Here is a 12946-nt window from a genome sequence, read left to right on the forward strand (position 1 = left end):
ATATTTCTCTGAGCCTCTTATTGGTAGAAATGTTTGCAATACATGGAGAACCTGGTTATTAAATATTAAAGATGTTATCCAGACAGCTAGACATGTCCTCCTCCCTTCTTCACCATCTCTCACTTTGTTCTCTCTTCTTCATCTCCTTCCAATGTCAGAATCTTCAGACGTCAGACCTTTTCTTCCTGTCTTGCATTACTTTTTTCATTTTCCACATGTTGATATTACATATATGATTTATCCTCTCTTTAACTCCATCCAACCTGTTGACAGTTATGTTTCAAACCTTGACTTAATCCAAAGAAGATAGGAGAAGATGCAGTCCAGGTTAAATGAGTCCATTTGCCTGATAGTTATGTAGGTTTAAAACAAACAAAAAAAAAGCAAAAACAAAACAGACAGATCTGCAAAAGTTCACATTAAAAAGATAGAAGAAACCTTTGTACAAACCCACTTTCATGTAACTAAATCAAGCTGTTGAGCGAAGCCTCACACAGGCTTCAGCTCAGCTCTGGAAATGCAATTTTGCAAGAGAGAGGACTAGACTTTTGCTGCCTCTTACCTTGTAGTCACTTGGAAGAATGTCTTCACTGTCAGCACGGATAAAAAAAGGGACTGCAGCAAACCCGAACACTCTCAATGGACAAATGACTAGTGAGCAACCTGGCAAACATGTTTATCTGCCTTTTTCAGAGAGAGAGATGAGGAGATTGACATTAATTTCATGTTTGTGCCTGAAGTAAGAATCTGGTGTCAGTACATGGTCTGACTTAGCCTAAAGAGTGGAGGCAGGAAGAAGCATCTAGCCTGGCTCGGTGCAAAAAGTACCTGAAAATATACAGTATCTAAAAACGGGTCTAGGCGGAGTGACATGGCTGCCAGCTACTTTTTTGTCATATTGGCACAGTCATGACTGTAGTGCTGCACAGACCTATGCAACATCCTGTGCTCACAAAATGTATTTAGCAACTCAGAGGTGCTACAGAAAGAAAAGAAAATGCTCTCCTGAAACCATAAACAGTTTGTTTGTTTGCAGATCAAATTAATGAAATAATGATAAAATATCCACCTACTTTAAATAACGTGAGTCTCATTTATTAAACCCCTCCAAAACAAAAGTGCCAAAGGTTCAGGGCGTTATGTGCTTGGTTAAGGCAACACCTTTCTATGAATAACAAATAGCAGGTTAATTCATGTTAAGATAATTTAGTTAACCTTTGGGCAGAGCCAACTTAGCTGTTTCATTGACATCTGGTCTTTATCGCTAAACTGGCTAACTAATTTTGAACCTGACGAGTGATATTCATTAAAATGCTGGAACGTCTTAGCGTATTCTGTGCACATCTATCCATAGTCAGTTTAATCTGACCTCCTAAACCAGACTAGCTCTTTTCCCATTACACTATCTTGTTTGTATTAGAGCGATTTCTTTTTTAAAAAAAAGGAAACCGTTAGCAAGTGGGAGGCACATCAAAGACTTGTAAATGAGAATCCTCATGTCTCAGCTTTGTCTGATAATATCTCCTACTCTCCCCACTGCAGCCTGCTGAAAGTCCTCCCAGCTGAGCCTACGGCTGTGAAAAATATTTTTGTGAAATACCGTAGAGAGCGAATTGTGATTCCTAACACTTAGCCCCATATTCACAGACATATAGACTGTTATCTTTTGGCATTTCCACCTGAACAGATTTACTCCAGCACGTGACCTTTTGTCTGTGAATATTTAGAGGGGTTATTTATCTGTGACTGCATCTAATGGTGAGTAAAAGGCCTGTGTATCTAATGGTGTCTCCTGTCTGGAGTGGAAAAGGTGGAAGCTGGTTTATAGGCCCAGATAAATCGTCCTCCTGATTTGTATACATTACAACTGCTTCTAAAAGCCTATATTATGGGCTAATGTAATATTTTCTGCTAATGTGCATTTTAGATCAGTTTTATATCAATGCGTCACTTTTTTATTTTTTCTCTAGAAGATGATTCCTGCATTTTTATCTTTTCCGAGTAAAGCAGCCATTCGTTAGAACAGAACACGGGCATATGGGAAGTTTCATTGGGAAAGTGGCTTTCAATAAAAATCTGGGAAAGTTGTTTATTGAAACAAATGCTCTGAATGTTTCTCTCTTAATAACCTCCCATCCTAATGGCTAAGAAGAGTATTAACCAGCAATCAGTCTCTTATTGAGTGCCTTAGGCCAGCAGAGAGTAATAACACCTTCAATTAAACTTTGAAGACATTTTTGTCTCCTTCTTGTATGCCATTAAGCCTAATCAGTGTTTTCAGGCTAATTTGATGTTAGTCTAATGGCATGGCAGTGTGTACTTACACAGCTAGTTTGCTTCAACACATCAAAGCCTGTTCTGCTTTAATCATGGCTGTAAATATTGTATGTTTAGGCAGGTGCACAAAAAGAGTGGAGGGGAAAACAGAAAGAATTATCCTGCACAAGCTTTTAAGAACATAGAGCCACTGAAAATGGAGAAAGTGGAAATTATTAGAACAGGAAACGTTAGAAGCAGTGGCGTCTTCCAGCTCCGGTTCCAGCGGTGTCTGGGAAACAAACAGGAAAATTGACTCTGGCAGAAGGAGATTAGCCTCAGCCGAGCCGGGGGAGAGCAGCCAGCCGTGGACAGAGCAGGGTCACTCTCCGACTCCGAGAACCAGCGGCCAGGACCTTTCCTCCTACTTTCCTCTCACCTCTCCTTCTGTCTGCTTCTAGCCTGCCCCCTCTCCTCACTCTGTATCTGGAGTTTTCTAACTGACCTGAAATCTCCTCACATCCCATTACAATCTGCCCGTGGAGCTGCCTTCAAGGGTCACGCATGGCCTGGATTGTTGTCACACCAATTGTGGCTGTAATCACAACTCTTCCTTTCCAAATCCAGGGACGTGGACTACCTCTGACCTGCTGGCTGTGGAAGACTGAAATTTGGGGGTAGAGGTCCTGGAGATGCTGCTGTGATTGTTAGTTTAGGTTGGTAATCACAAGTGGATTGCGATGATGAAGATAAATGTGGGTGTTGTATTGGTCCAAACATAATCCAAAAACTGTGATGGTTCAAATCTTGAAAGTGACATGAGAAAAAATATATATTTACGCAGGTGTTTTTACTAAAACTCCCAAGGGAGGTTTTCTGGGCACATCTGAGTGGTAGGAAGCTCAGGGAAGATCCCGAACACGGTGGAGAGGCTGCATATGTGATGCAAGTCCAAGCAAACTGTGTTATATGGACTTTGAGGAGAATGAGCTTCAGCCTTTTAAAACTTTCAGCTATGCTCATGCACATTTAAAGTAGCTTGGAGAATATAGGCTCATCCAGCCTCAGTAAAATTCAAGAACCAGTGACAGGAACCATGTTGTAATCATTTGGTCAGGGGATTATGAGGAGCAGTAACTCAGAGCTGGACTTCGATCAGACATGTGTATGGAGGCCTGTCCTTGGCGCTGAGAAAAACAAACATCACCCCTGTGTCTCATAAGTCTCTCACTATTACAGAGGATGGTGATTTGATATTGATCAAGTTTCATGAGACCCCGCTGCTCATCGAGCTTATTGTTCCATAGGACAGTATAGAGTTCTGTCCTCCCTTGAGTCCCGTGGCACCGTGCAGGCTGTATTATCTGTTGTTATGACTTCGCAGCAGCCCGCGCCCTGAATGTAGAGTGGGGCGTATGACTCAGACGCCACTTTCTGTGTTTCCTGATAAAGCTATTATTTCTCTTGGCCCTGTAGACTGAGGCAAAACTGTTCCATCTCTCTCTGTTTTAATGCGTCTATCTTCCTCCTATTTCTCTCATTGTCTAGCTTTTTGTTTTGGGTCAGCAGATGTTCAACGATGTGGGGTTGGGCTTTGTTGTAATTAATGTGCCTGTCATTGAAAGGGAACAAGAGCAATAGGAACCCTCGGTGTTCTTTGGAAAATTGCTCTTATACTTCAACAGTGAGATCGTTAGGTTGGTCACAAGTGTATTCGTTTGCTGCTCTGATTATAAATGAAATCACGTATTCTCGTCCGCTTCACTTTTGCAGGTTCTGATCGAGGCGACAGTTTCCAGCGAGCGGCGGGGCTACATTGCTATAGATGACATCATGGTGCTCAACTATCCATGCTGTAAGTGCCACTTCTGACAATGGATTGCAATTACACCGGGTGCCTAAGGTAACAAAAGGGTTAGTAGTTTGGGGGACGAAATGTATTTCAAAGCAGCCTGAAACATTACAAGGATGAGGGGAACAGTAATGGCTGATCGACCTTTTATATTAGTACTGCAGGTTGTCCCGAGGCATCCAGAGACAACAGCAGTGCTATTAAAACACTGTGACACCCAAATGTCAACGCTCCCTTCCACCTGAAAACACACCTACTGGTTTGCCTCTGGCTTTGCTTGACAGCCAAATTTATTTGTTAATCAGTGAAATGTTGAATTGTCTCTCTGGGGACTTCTCTATTTTTATGTTCTCTGGTCTGACAGAAAGTGTGGCGAAGCTTTTCTTGTCAAGAGTCACTTCGTAAAGACCAGGGGTTTGCCCATCAATCGCTACGTTTCAAAGGTTTATGAAAATGTGTCCGTTTCATGGTGGGTTTTTTGGAACCAGCGGCTCCCTGCAGTGTGGGGCTTTTTGTGTCAGCGGTAGAAAAGTAAGCGTCGGGGCTGAGTGTGTTTTCAGCCCCCGAGGATCTTCTGTAAAACATATCCACTAAGATCCCTGAGCTTAATACCTGGACAAAACGTCTCAGCGTCACTCCCTGTATCCAATTCAGGGGCTCTTGTCGGCTCCGAGCACATTTAACACCAACGGTCCACGCTGCTTTCAAGTGACTTATACAACAAACACACGCTCGAAGGATATATTACTCTCACACTGATTCAGTGTTATCTCACCCTTAATATTTATACACCCCCTATTGTTATCACAGGAGTGTTCGAAGATGGACTTCTCAGGGATGTCATACTTGGAGAGGCTACCGCCATTTTATCAAATGGGACACCAGCTGTGTCATTGGTTCATGAACCTGCTGTATTCATACCACCCAGTCAGCCTCCCTGTTTCTCTCAGAGACAGCAGATGGCATATTCTGAATGCTCCCAGTGTGGCCATTAAATAATTAAGACTCTCATCAAGACCTGAGCATGCCTTATTATGTGGCACATGGCCAGCCAGCATTACTTGGCAGCAAACAGTGCGAGGAAAGGAGTAGGAGTAAAAAACCAAAAGGAAGTGTCGCATAGTAAAAAAAAAAAAAAAGAAGTAAAAACTATAAGTGAAATAAAAAAATAAATGGACGTTCACCAAGTTCCATTTTGTGAATTCTGGTGAAAACATGGTTGACACTCCTGTTGTCTTATTCTTTGATTCAGAAAGTAGTGTTGCAGTCCAATAAAATATTTATCATGCTAAAGAGTCCTGAGGATAAGCTCTGACACGTTTAGCTGTATAACACCGTGATTCCTGCCAACCGTGAGGCCTATTTTTTCCCAATCACACTCATGTCGGAGTTTGTTTATGTTTGGCTCTCAGGCATGAATTATAAATTAACCTTCGGAGGGAGAGCCAGTCAAAGGAAACACGACCACCTTTGGGGGTACACGTGTGAGCAGTCTCCCCCTTACTACTTACTACACAAACAAGATCAACAAATTGCTTCTTCCTCCTCTGCTAGATGGCAACGCAGTGTTATGCAAAACCAGGCGGCAGATGAGTGAGACTCAAACACTTTCTTCTCTCTGATGCTTCAGTTCCACCGTTGCTCCACCATGTCTGTCTGTCAGTCATTCAGAGTGACATGTCGACTCGTCCCGCTCTACTTCTCAGACATGGCAGGCAGCGCCGCCTGCCTTTACCCGGTGATTTGGCTCTGCAGGGGCCTGGTTCTCACTGCTCTATTGTTAATCACAGAGTTGGGTGAGATGGCCACTCCCACACACTGACTCATTGGCAGCACCACACAGCATGCTGGGACGTTATTAGTCAAAATGTGGAGGACTGATACTTAATCTGTGTCCTTTCTTCTGCAGATTCACACCCACACTCTGCTCAGCTACAGATTGCCTCTAATCTGATGTTGTGTTGATGATGGCCGCTAAGTGACCACCTCGCTGCATACATTTAGAGTATAACAGAGACTTTAATGTTTGAGTTTGTTTTGACTTTGAATATTGTGTTCGTGTCATGCTATGGGGACACTGTGGTTTGCTGGGGAGAGTCTTCTAACTCAACAACTTCTGTCATTCTCCGTGTGATCTCATCTTGAGACGTTATTCATTAACTTAGCAAATAGGTCGGTTAGTGAAGATAGCCAGTGATTATGTTTAATGGTGTGTTAAATTTACACTTTAGTTCCTGCCTGTTGCTGCATCATGTCCCTTTTCAATGTTGGTTAAATCCAGTTAGTTCCGATCGAAGACTGGACAAACCTACTTGTTCTCTCAAGCAGAAATGCCTGAAATTCCCAGTTATGGATTAAAAAAAACACCAGAAGATAAAAATATGTCCTGTGTATCTGACTGGCATTGTGAATAGCTGAAAGGTAATGGAGTCTTTTGTAATCTCACTGTGTGTGTCTCTCTGTCTGTCTCTTTAGATAAGGCACCACACTTCTCCAGGCTAGGAGATGAGGAGGTCAATGCTGGGCAAAATGCCACTTTCCAGTGTGTTGCTGCTGGAAGGGCATCAGAGGCTGAGAGGTTCCTGCTGGAGGTCAGTGGTTAAATGGTGGCTAGAGCAACCTGTGTCTGACTTAGATCTGTGTGACTTTATTAGAGTTTTACCTCCAAACAGAGTACAAAATGAAAACTGGCTGAGTCCTGGATATTTTTGACACTTTAGGTCCAGAACGGATTAGGAGACAGCTGGCAACCTGAACATAGAAATGTATAAGATCACCACCTCTTCACTTGTTTTGTATCTTTTCAGCTTGTTGTTTTTCGTTTCTTTGTCTTTTTTCATTTAAAGTCGTCTTGTATCTTTGTGTTCACTTCGTATTGTGGTTTCCGTGAGTGTCTTTGTAGTTGGATTGGCTTTCAAACAGCTGAACTCTCCACCACATAACTGCATTTTTAAGTTAATGTTCCCCTAAAAAAATATCTTGACAAGGTTTTCTCCATTTTTGAATGACTAAGTGTGCCTAAATAAATATTGTAGACAGAGTCTGAATGCTGTGAAGGCCGTCAAGGCCTTGAAGCCTTCTCACTTCACTGCTTTTGAAAAGTTACACTGCTTATAGGATCATAGTGTTCTCTGCTGTCTTTGCTGCCTCCTGTTTTTATTCAAATCATGTGCTGTGTTTCAGATATCTGTCTTTTCATCTAGAATGGCTTATTCTGTGAAGGTCACACGGGCCATACAGTCCTTACCTCTGGTGGGAATAGCTCTGTGGTGGAAAAACCCTCGTCTTTATGTAGTGCTGATTAAAGGACCCAACGTCATTGTGCTGTAGGGCTTCAGTTTTTTTTTTTGTTTTTTTCATCTCATGCCGCAATCACTGCACAGCCACACATGCACTGCCTTTGCCAACCACCCTGTACAGCATGGCTGACCTTAGGCAAACCTACTGCGTTGTTCCAAACTAGGAGATGTGTTATTTGGATAATTGAAACGTCCTCATTCCCACCTCCGCTTGATCAAACCCACCATTTGGTCACATCACAAGGATGAAGACAAATGCTTTAGATGATTATGTGCTACAACCGTACGGGCCACAGGAATGCCTGTCTTCTACCTTTTACTCTCCTTTTCACCATCTTTCTGTGTGGGCTGTTGTGTGTGCTGTACCAGCTGCAGCACAGTCTTCGCTGCACGTGTCTGCCAGATTAACAGATTGTTTTGTTGTGTCCTCACCAATTAGCTACAACCAGATTGTTTATGTAACATGAAGTGATCTCGTGCTTATTTGATTTGTCCTAATTTCTCCCACCTCCTTTCTTGTAATCCACACAGAAGGTAGTGCACATCCAGGAGTGTGTGATTGTGTTTTGTTTTTCTTTTCCTGCACTCACAAGATTTGTTGCTTGCTTAACCTTAATCAGTAGGTGTGTGTTTATGTGTTTGTTTGCAAAGGCTTGACCTGGGTTCCTGAGGTCAGTGGGTTTTTGAAGGCCCCAAATCAGAAGTGCAGAACAGAAGCATGGCCCAGAGCTCCTGTTGTTAATCCTAGCATGCTCACATGCTTTGGATTTTCTTACAACTGGCAGGTCAAATGGATGAGTATCAAGATTCATGTCCGCCATTTCACACAAGAAAGAATGGCCTGAAAACATGAGAGAAAAATTGTCAGAGCCGATGTGTTTTGTTGATTCTGCATGGACTTGACAGACACTAGTGGTTTTAATGGTGTGGAACAATGTGAGAAATGCCTCTCGCAGTGCAACAGTAGGTGCATCATGCAACATTCATTTGAATCTCCTTCTCTCTCTGTTTTTCCTCCATTTTTCTCTCTCTCTCACGTTCTGACGCAACTTTTCTTTATATTTCAGTTTCTGTGCTAAAAAGAGCAGTTGTCTCACAGCCCATTCGGCTCTTTCTACTTTTTAGGTTTTTTTTTTTTTTTTTTTTTTAAACAAAACACAAAATCTAAATGCTGCTGCTATCCATCCATTAGCCTGTGTAATGAACTGATTAAACCTTAACGCATTAAAACCAATCTGTCTCCAAGTTCTAACTGCAGAACAGTTAAATGTTTTGGTTCAATAGCCTTGCACACAGAGGACGACTGACATCGTAGATGGACTCTTTTAACGAACGATACTCATGACATGCATTACCCCTGTAATCACAGCGATTTTAACAAGATTTCATTTGTTTCTCTTTTTTTTTGTTTTACACGCCTGATTGTCATATTGTGTGATTACATCAGAGGGATGTTCCTACCATTCTAATTAAATTTCACACAATTGGACAGTCCTCCTTTTTAATTGCATAGCTCTAATAAGAACTGACCCAGATAGCAATAATTTAAAAAAAATGTGTTTGGTTACATTATTACCTCAGTGTCCCAGGAGTTCACTGGGCAATAACTGCGTACAAGGGCTAGGCACGCTAATAGATAATGAGTATTTGTATGTATGTGTGGATTGTGATGTGCACAGGGATGTTTTTAATAAAAAATACATTGATATATATGACCTATAAAATTACTTCTTTAAATAACATTAATATAAGTTTGTTTTTTTTTAAACACAGGTGAGCCCAGGGTGTGCAAAATAATAAAATGTAAATTTAGAGAGTTATTTACACAATGTATAAAAACAACACTGGTGATATAGGTAACGTAAAATAAAGGTATACAGCATAGAGTAAAATAAAGGATGGAAGGGAAGGAAACGGAAAAAGAAGGACAAACCAAAAAAAAGGAATAAGAGTAAAGAAAAGAAACATAAACATGTGAACCATAATTTTCAACTGACTTCATACAGATATTGACAGTAACATAAAACACATTTTATTAGTTCATAATCTTATGAAAGAATAACTTGTGCTGTGGCTCAGCCTGTATTATACAAACACAACAAACACTGTGTGCATAATTCATCTGGACACCTTTTGTCCATATTTCTCCTGAAAGTTTTCCCAACCAGGTTTAACATCTCTGACGTCTTCACATATTAAAGGTGCACTCTGCTAATTTTGGCACATACCACAAAGGCCAATTTACTACCGATGTTGTGCTGAGAGCGCTCGGCTCCTGCTGTATGTCTGTTGTGGCTCTGGAGGCTTAAATTGGGAGCGTGGAGTTTGAGAGATGTGGGTATTAACCATTCAGACAGGGAGGGGAAGTATAGTGAGTGTATTTATAGTAAGTTTAGGATTCAGGGTTTGGTAGGAGAATCTTAATATCTTGGCCCTTGCTGCTCCCAACTTTCTCCCAACTTTATGTAAATACTACACTTTGGAAATAGAGTACCTCTTTATGAAGTGATATATGTCTGTGTTTCTATAAATGTGTGTATGTAACCAGTGTTTCTGTGCGCAGCTATTGCACAATACACAGTATGAGAAGATATATGACTGTGTGTGTGTGTGTGAGAGAGGGGCACAGTGACCCATCGTGTTTTCTCTGACCTTGTCCTTTTCTGCTTTCCAGAGACACAATGGGGACATTTTAACAGCAGCATCAGTGAAGCACCTGAGTCACCGGCGCTTTGTAGTATCCTTCCAGCTAGACAATGTCCAGCGATCAGATCAAGACCTGTACCGCTGTGTTACCCAGTCCTCCAGGGGCTCTGGGGTTTCGAATTTTGCTGAACTGGTTGTCAAAGGTAAACACTTTCTCTTCTTCTTTTATTCCTCTCCTTTGATGTTGCTCTCCCTTGTGCTTCTGCCACCACAGCCTTCAGTTTTCCTGATGATCTTATGATAGTGTGATATTTTTCCTGCTCTTCTTGGTCACAGCAGATTATTGTGTGTGACTCCAAAGTGTTTCAGAAATGAAACCGATCGTAACAAACTGGAACAGCCGCTAGCATAAAGATATTTCACATTACCCCCCTAGATATTATTTTTGCATGATGGTGTCTATTACAGGCACCTATGTCAAACTGATTTAGACAAACCTCCTTAATTACTAGTTGTATGGTACTCGACATGCATGAAAACTCTTTGGATGGCAAATACAATCTGCCAGTTGTTTCCTGAGCTGGAGATATCAGATGAGCTACCGTACCCAGCTCTTCAGCTCTCTGTCAAAAAGCCGTTCACTTAACTTGGACTCCAGCAGCTTCTGTCATATCATGTACCACTGATAGTGACCTCACTCCCATTACTCTCTCCAAGCCCCAGCCTGACACCACTTTGACAGTGTAGTAATGACATAGCTGTGGGATGGTTTGATGGCATAACAAACTCCAGCTCTCGGCAAAGGGACGATGAGGAGAGGAAATAAGGGTGTGAAGGATTCTCATGCGCCTTTACTGGATGCCCCTCCTATTCATTTTGTTTTTTTAGGGCTGATGCAGACTGTTGTAAATTCCTTTGATTGATGGGGAAGTGTGGATTTGTTTTTACTGTTGTCATACGTACCGATTGCTACAGTGCAAAATGGAGCCCTTTTGGCAAAATGTAATAAACCCTGTCACCAGCAGCTGCCAGTAAACCAGGAGTCAGTGAATCCACTAATAGAAGGCCATGAAATTCCCATTTAATGTGCTCAGACTCTCATCAAATAAGTCTTGTTGTGTTTGTGTGGTTGTGGCTTTCCTTACTTTTTATAATGAGGACAAATAAGTTATTTCTGGCAAACCCATTCTGCGCCCTGAATAGACGTGATAGCTGGCTGTAAGTCATGTCAAGTTTAAGTCGACGGGCTGTAACTGTTTCACAAAGTTCTTGACAAGACTTTCATAACCCTTTTCCTCCCCACCACCCTGCTAAAAAGAACCTAATCATCCCCTTAATGAGTTGGATATACTCATTTCAAGATCGTAGATTGTATGCAGGAATCATGATGACTCTCTTATTGCCCCAGAGAGGACAGCGAAATGTCCACATAATGAATAATACATTTTCATCTCTCTCTTTGAGGTGCTGTATGTCTCGGGCTTTTGTTGTGGCCCCCTGGTTGTTATATTTTGATCCTGAGCACATCTGAGGATGTGTTTTCAGGGATTCGTAGCCAGTTAAATCATAAATCTCAGCATGGAGAAATCCTTAAACAGAAAGTAGCACTGAGAGCAATGTCTAGGTTCAGTAGCGCTTTCCGTACAGAGGGAAATAATGAAAACTAATAATATGCTGACAAAGGTAAAATAAACAAAGTAAACGAAGAGAAAAAACTCGAGCAAATTTACTAAAGCTGCAAATGTGAACTGTCATAGATATGAATGAGTTGTTTTAAATGCGGCTGCTTGCCTGTGGCCTAAATCTGGCCTTTCATTATGGATGCGGTGGCTGACAGCCTAACGATGAACTGCTGCAGGCTAAATCAAGGCAAAGGGAAGCAGTGCAGAGTAGAGGTGAGGTGCTGGTAATGTTGAAATCCCACAGAGAGGAGGCCCATAAAAGACAGAGGGGCCTCTGCAGGAATGAAGGATTAGTCACAGCTACAGATCTAACTCTGATCTTTTCTCATGCTTTGTGCTCATTTCTTTTGCATTCACTTCACTCTTCACACTGTTACCCGTGTAATTGTTCAGTGACTTGGATCTGCCAGTAAGTGACGACTGACCAGTAGGCTGTAGAATCAATCATTGGTTTGGCAATTTGTACCGGCAGTGATGTAGAGTTTCCTCTTTCATCACGGTGACCAGCTCTGAGAACTGGGAGAAAGATGTACAGCCCTTAACCCCAGTTACAAAGATCACAGATATTCCACATGCCTCATGCACAGCTGTTTTGTCACTCACTACTTGGATAAACGTTATGCAAGGCTGTGAGTGGCTTGGTAATAGCTATGACTAATCTGCTATTTAAATGCAGTTTGACCTGCTGACATCCTGCAGTCTCTAGGTACTCATTTAAGACTCACTGGGCCTTAATATAGTGAGAAATCTGTTTGCATACAGCTGATTAGTAAGAAGAATACTACAGCTTTGCCTCCCCACCACTGTGTAGAGGTGTTACGGGCCCACCTGCAACTTATTTTACCGGTGCAAAGATGTATTTGAACTGGAAAAGGAAAAACACTCCTTGTCGATTTCTCTGACAGTACCTCCATCCCCCATTGCGCCGCCCCAGCTGCTACGCGCCGGCTCCACTTACCTGATCATCCAGCTCAACACCAACTCGATCCTGGGAGACGGCCCGATCATCAGGAAGGAGATTGAGTACCGTGCCAGCCAGTCTCCGTGGTCAGAGGTGCATGGAGTCAACATGGTCACCTATAAGCTGTGGCACCTGGACCCAGACACAGAGTATCACATCAGTGTGCTGCTGACTCGGCCCGGAGAGGGGGGAACTGGCCCTCCTGGACCGCCTCTAGTGAGCAGGACCAAATGTGCAGGTGAGCTCCCAG

The 12946-nt window shown here is 42.3% G+C and overlaps 1 protein-coding gene across 1 annotated transcript in view; it reads left to right on the top strand.

Moving 5' to 3' along the window:
• Positions 1–12946, top strand: part of ptprub (protein tyrosine phosphatase receptor type Ub) — a 139120-nt gene that overhangs the window by 78325 nt on the left and 47849 nt on the right. Inside the window, exons 4-7 of the mRNA XM_026294009.1 lie at positions 4030–4111; positions 6584–6699; positions 10082–10256; positions 12641–12934. Of these exons, the coding sequence (XP_026149794.1) occupies positions 4030–4111; positions 6584–6699; positions 10082–10256; positions 12641–12934 (667 nt within the window). The remainder of the gene's footprint in view (positions 1–4029; positions 4112–6583; positions 6700–10081; positions 10257–12640; positions 12935–12946) is intronic.

The sequence above is a fragment of the Mastacembelus armatus genome, chromosome 16 (genome assembly GCF_900324485.2).
Source record: "Mastacembelus armatus chromosome 16, fMasArm1.2, whole genome shotgun sequence".
NCBI classification, from domain to species: domain Eukaryota; kingdom Metazoa; phylum Chordata; class Actinopteri; order Synbranchiformes; family Mastacembelidae; genus Mastacembelus; species Mastacembelus armatus.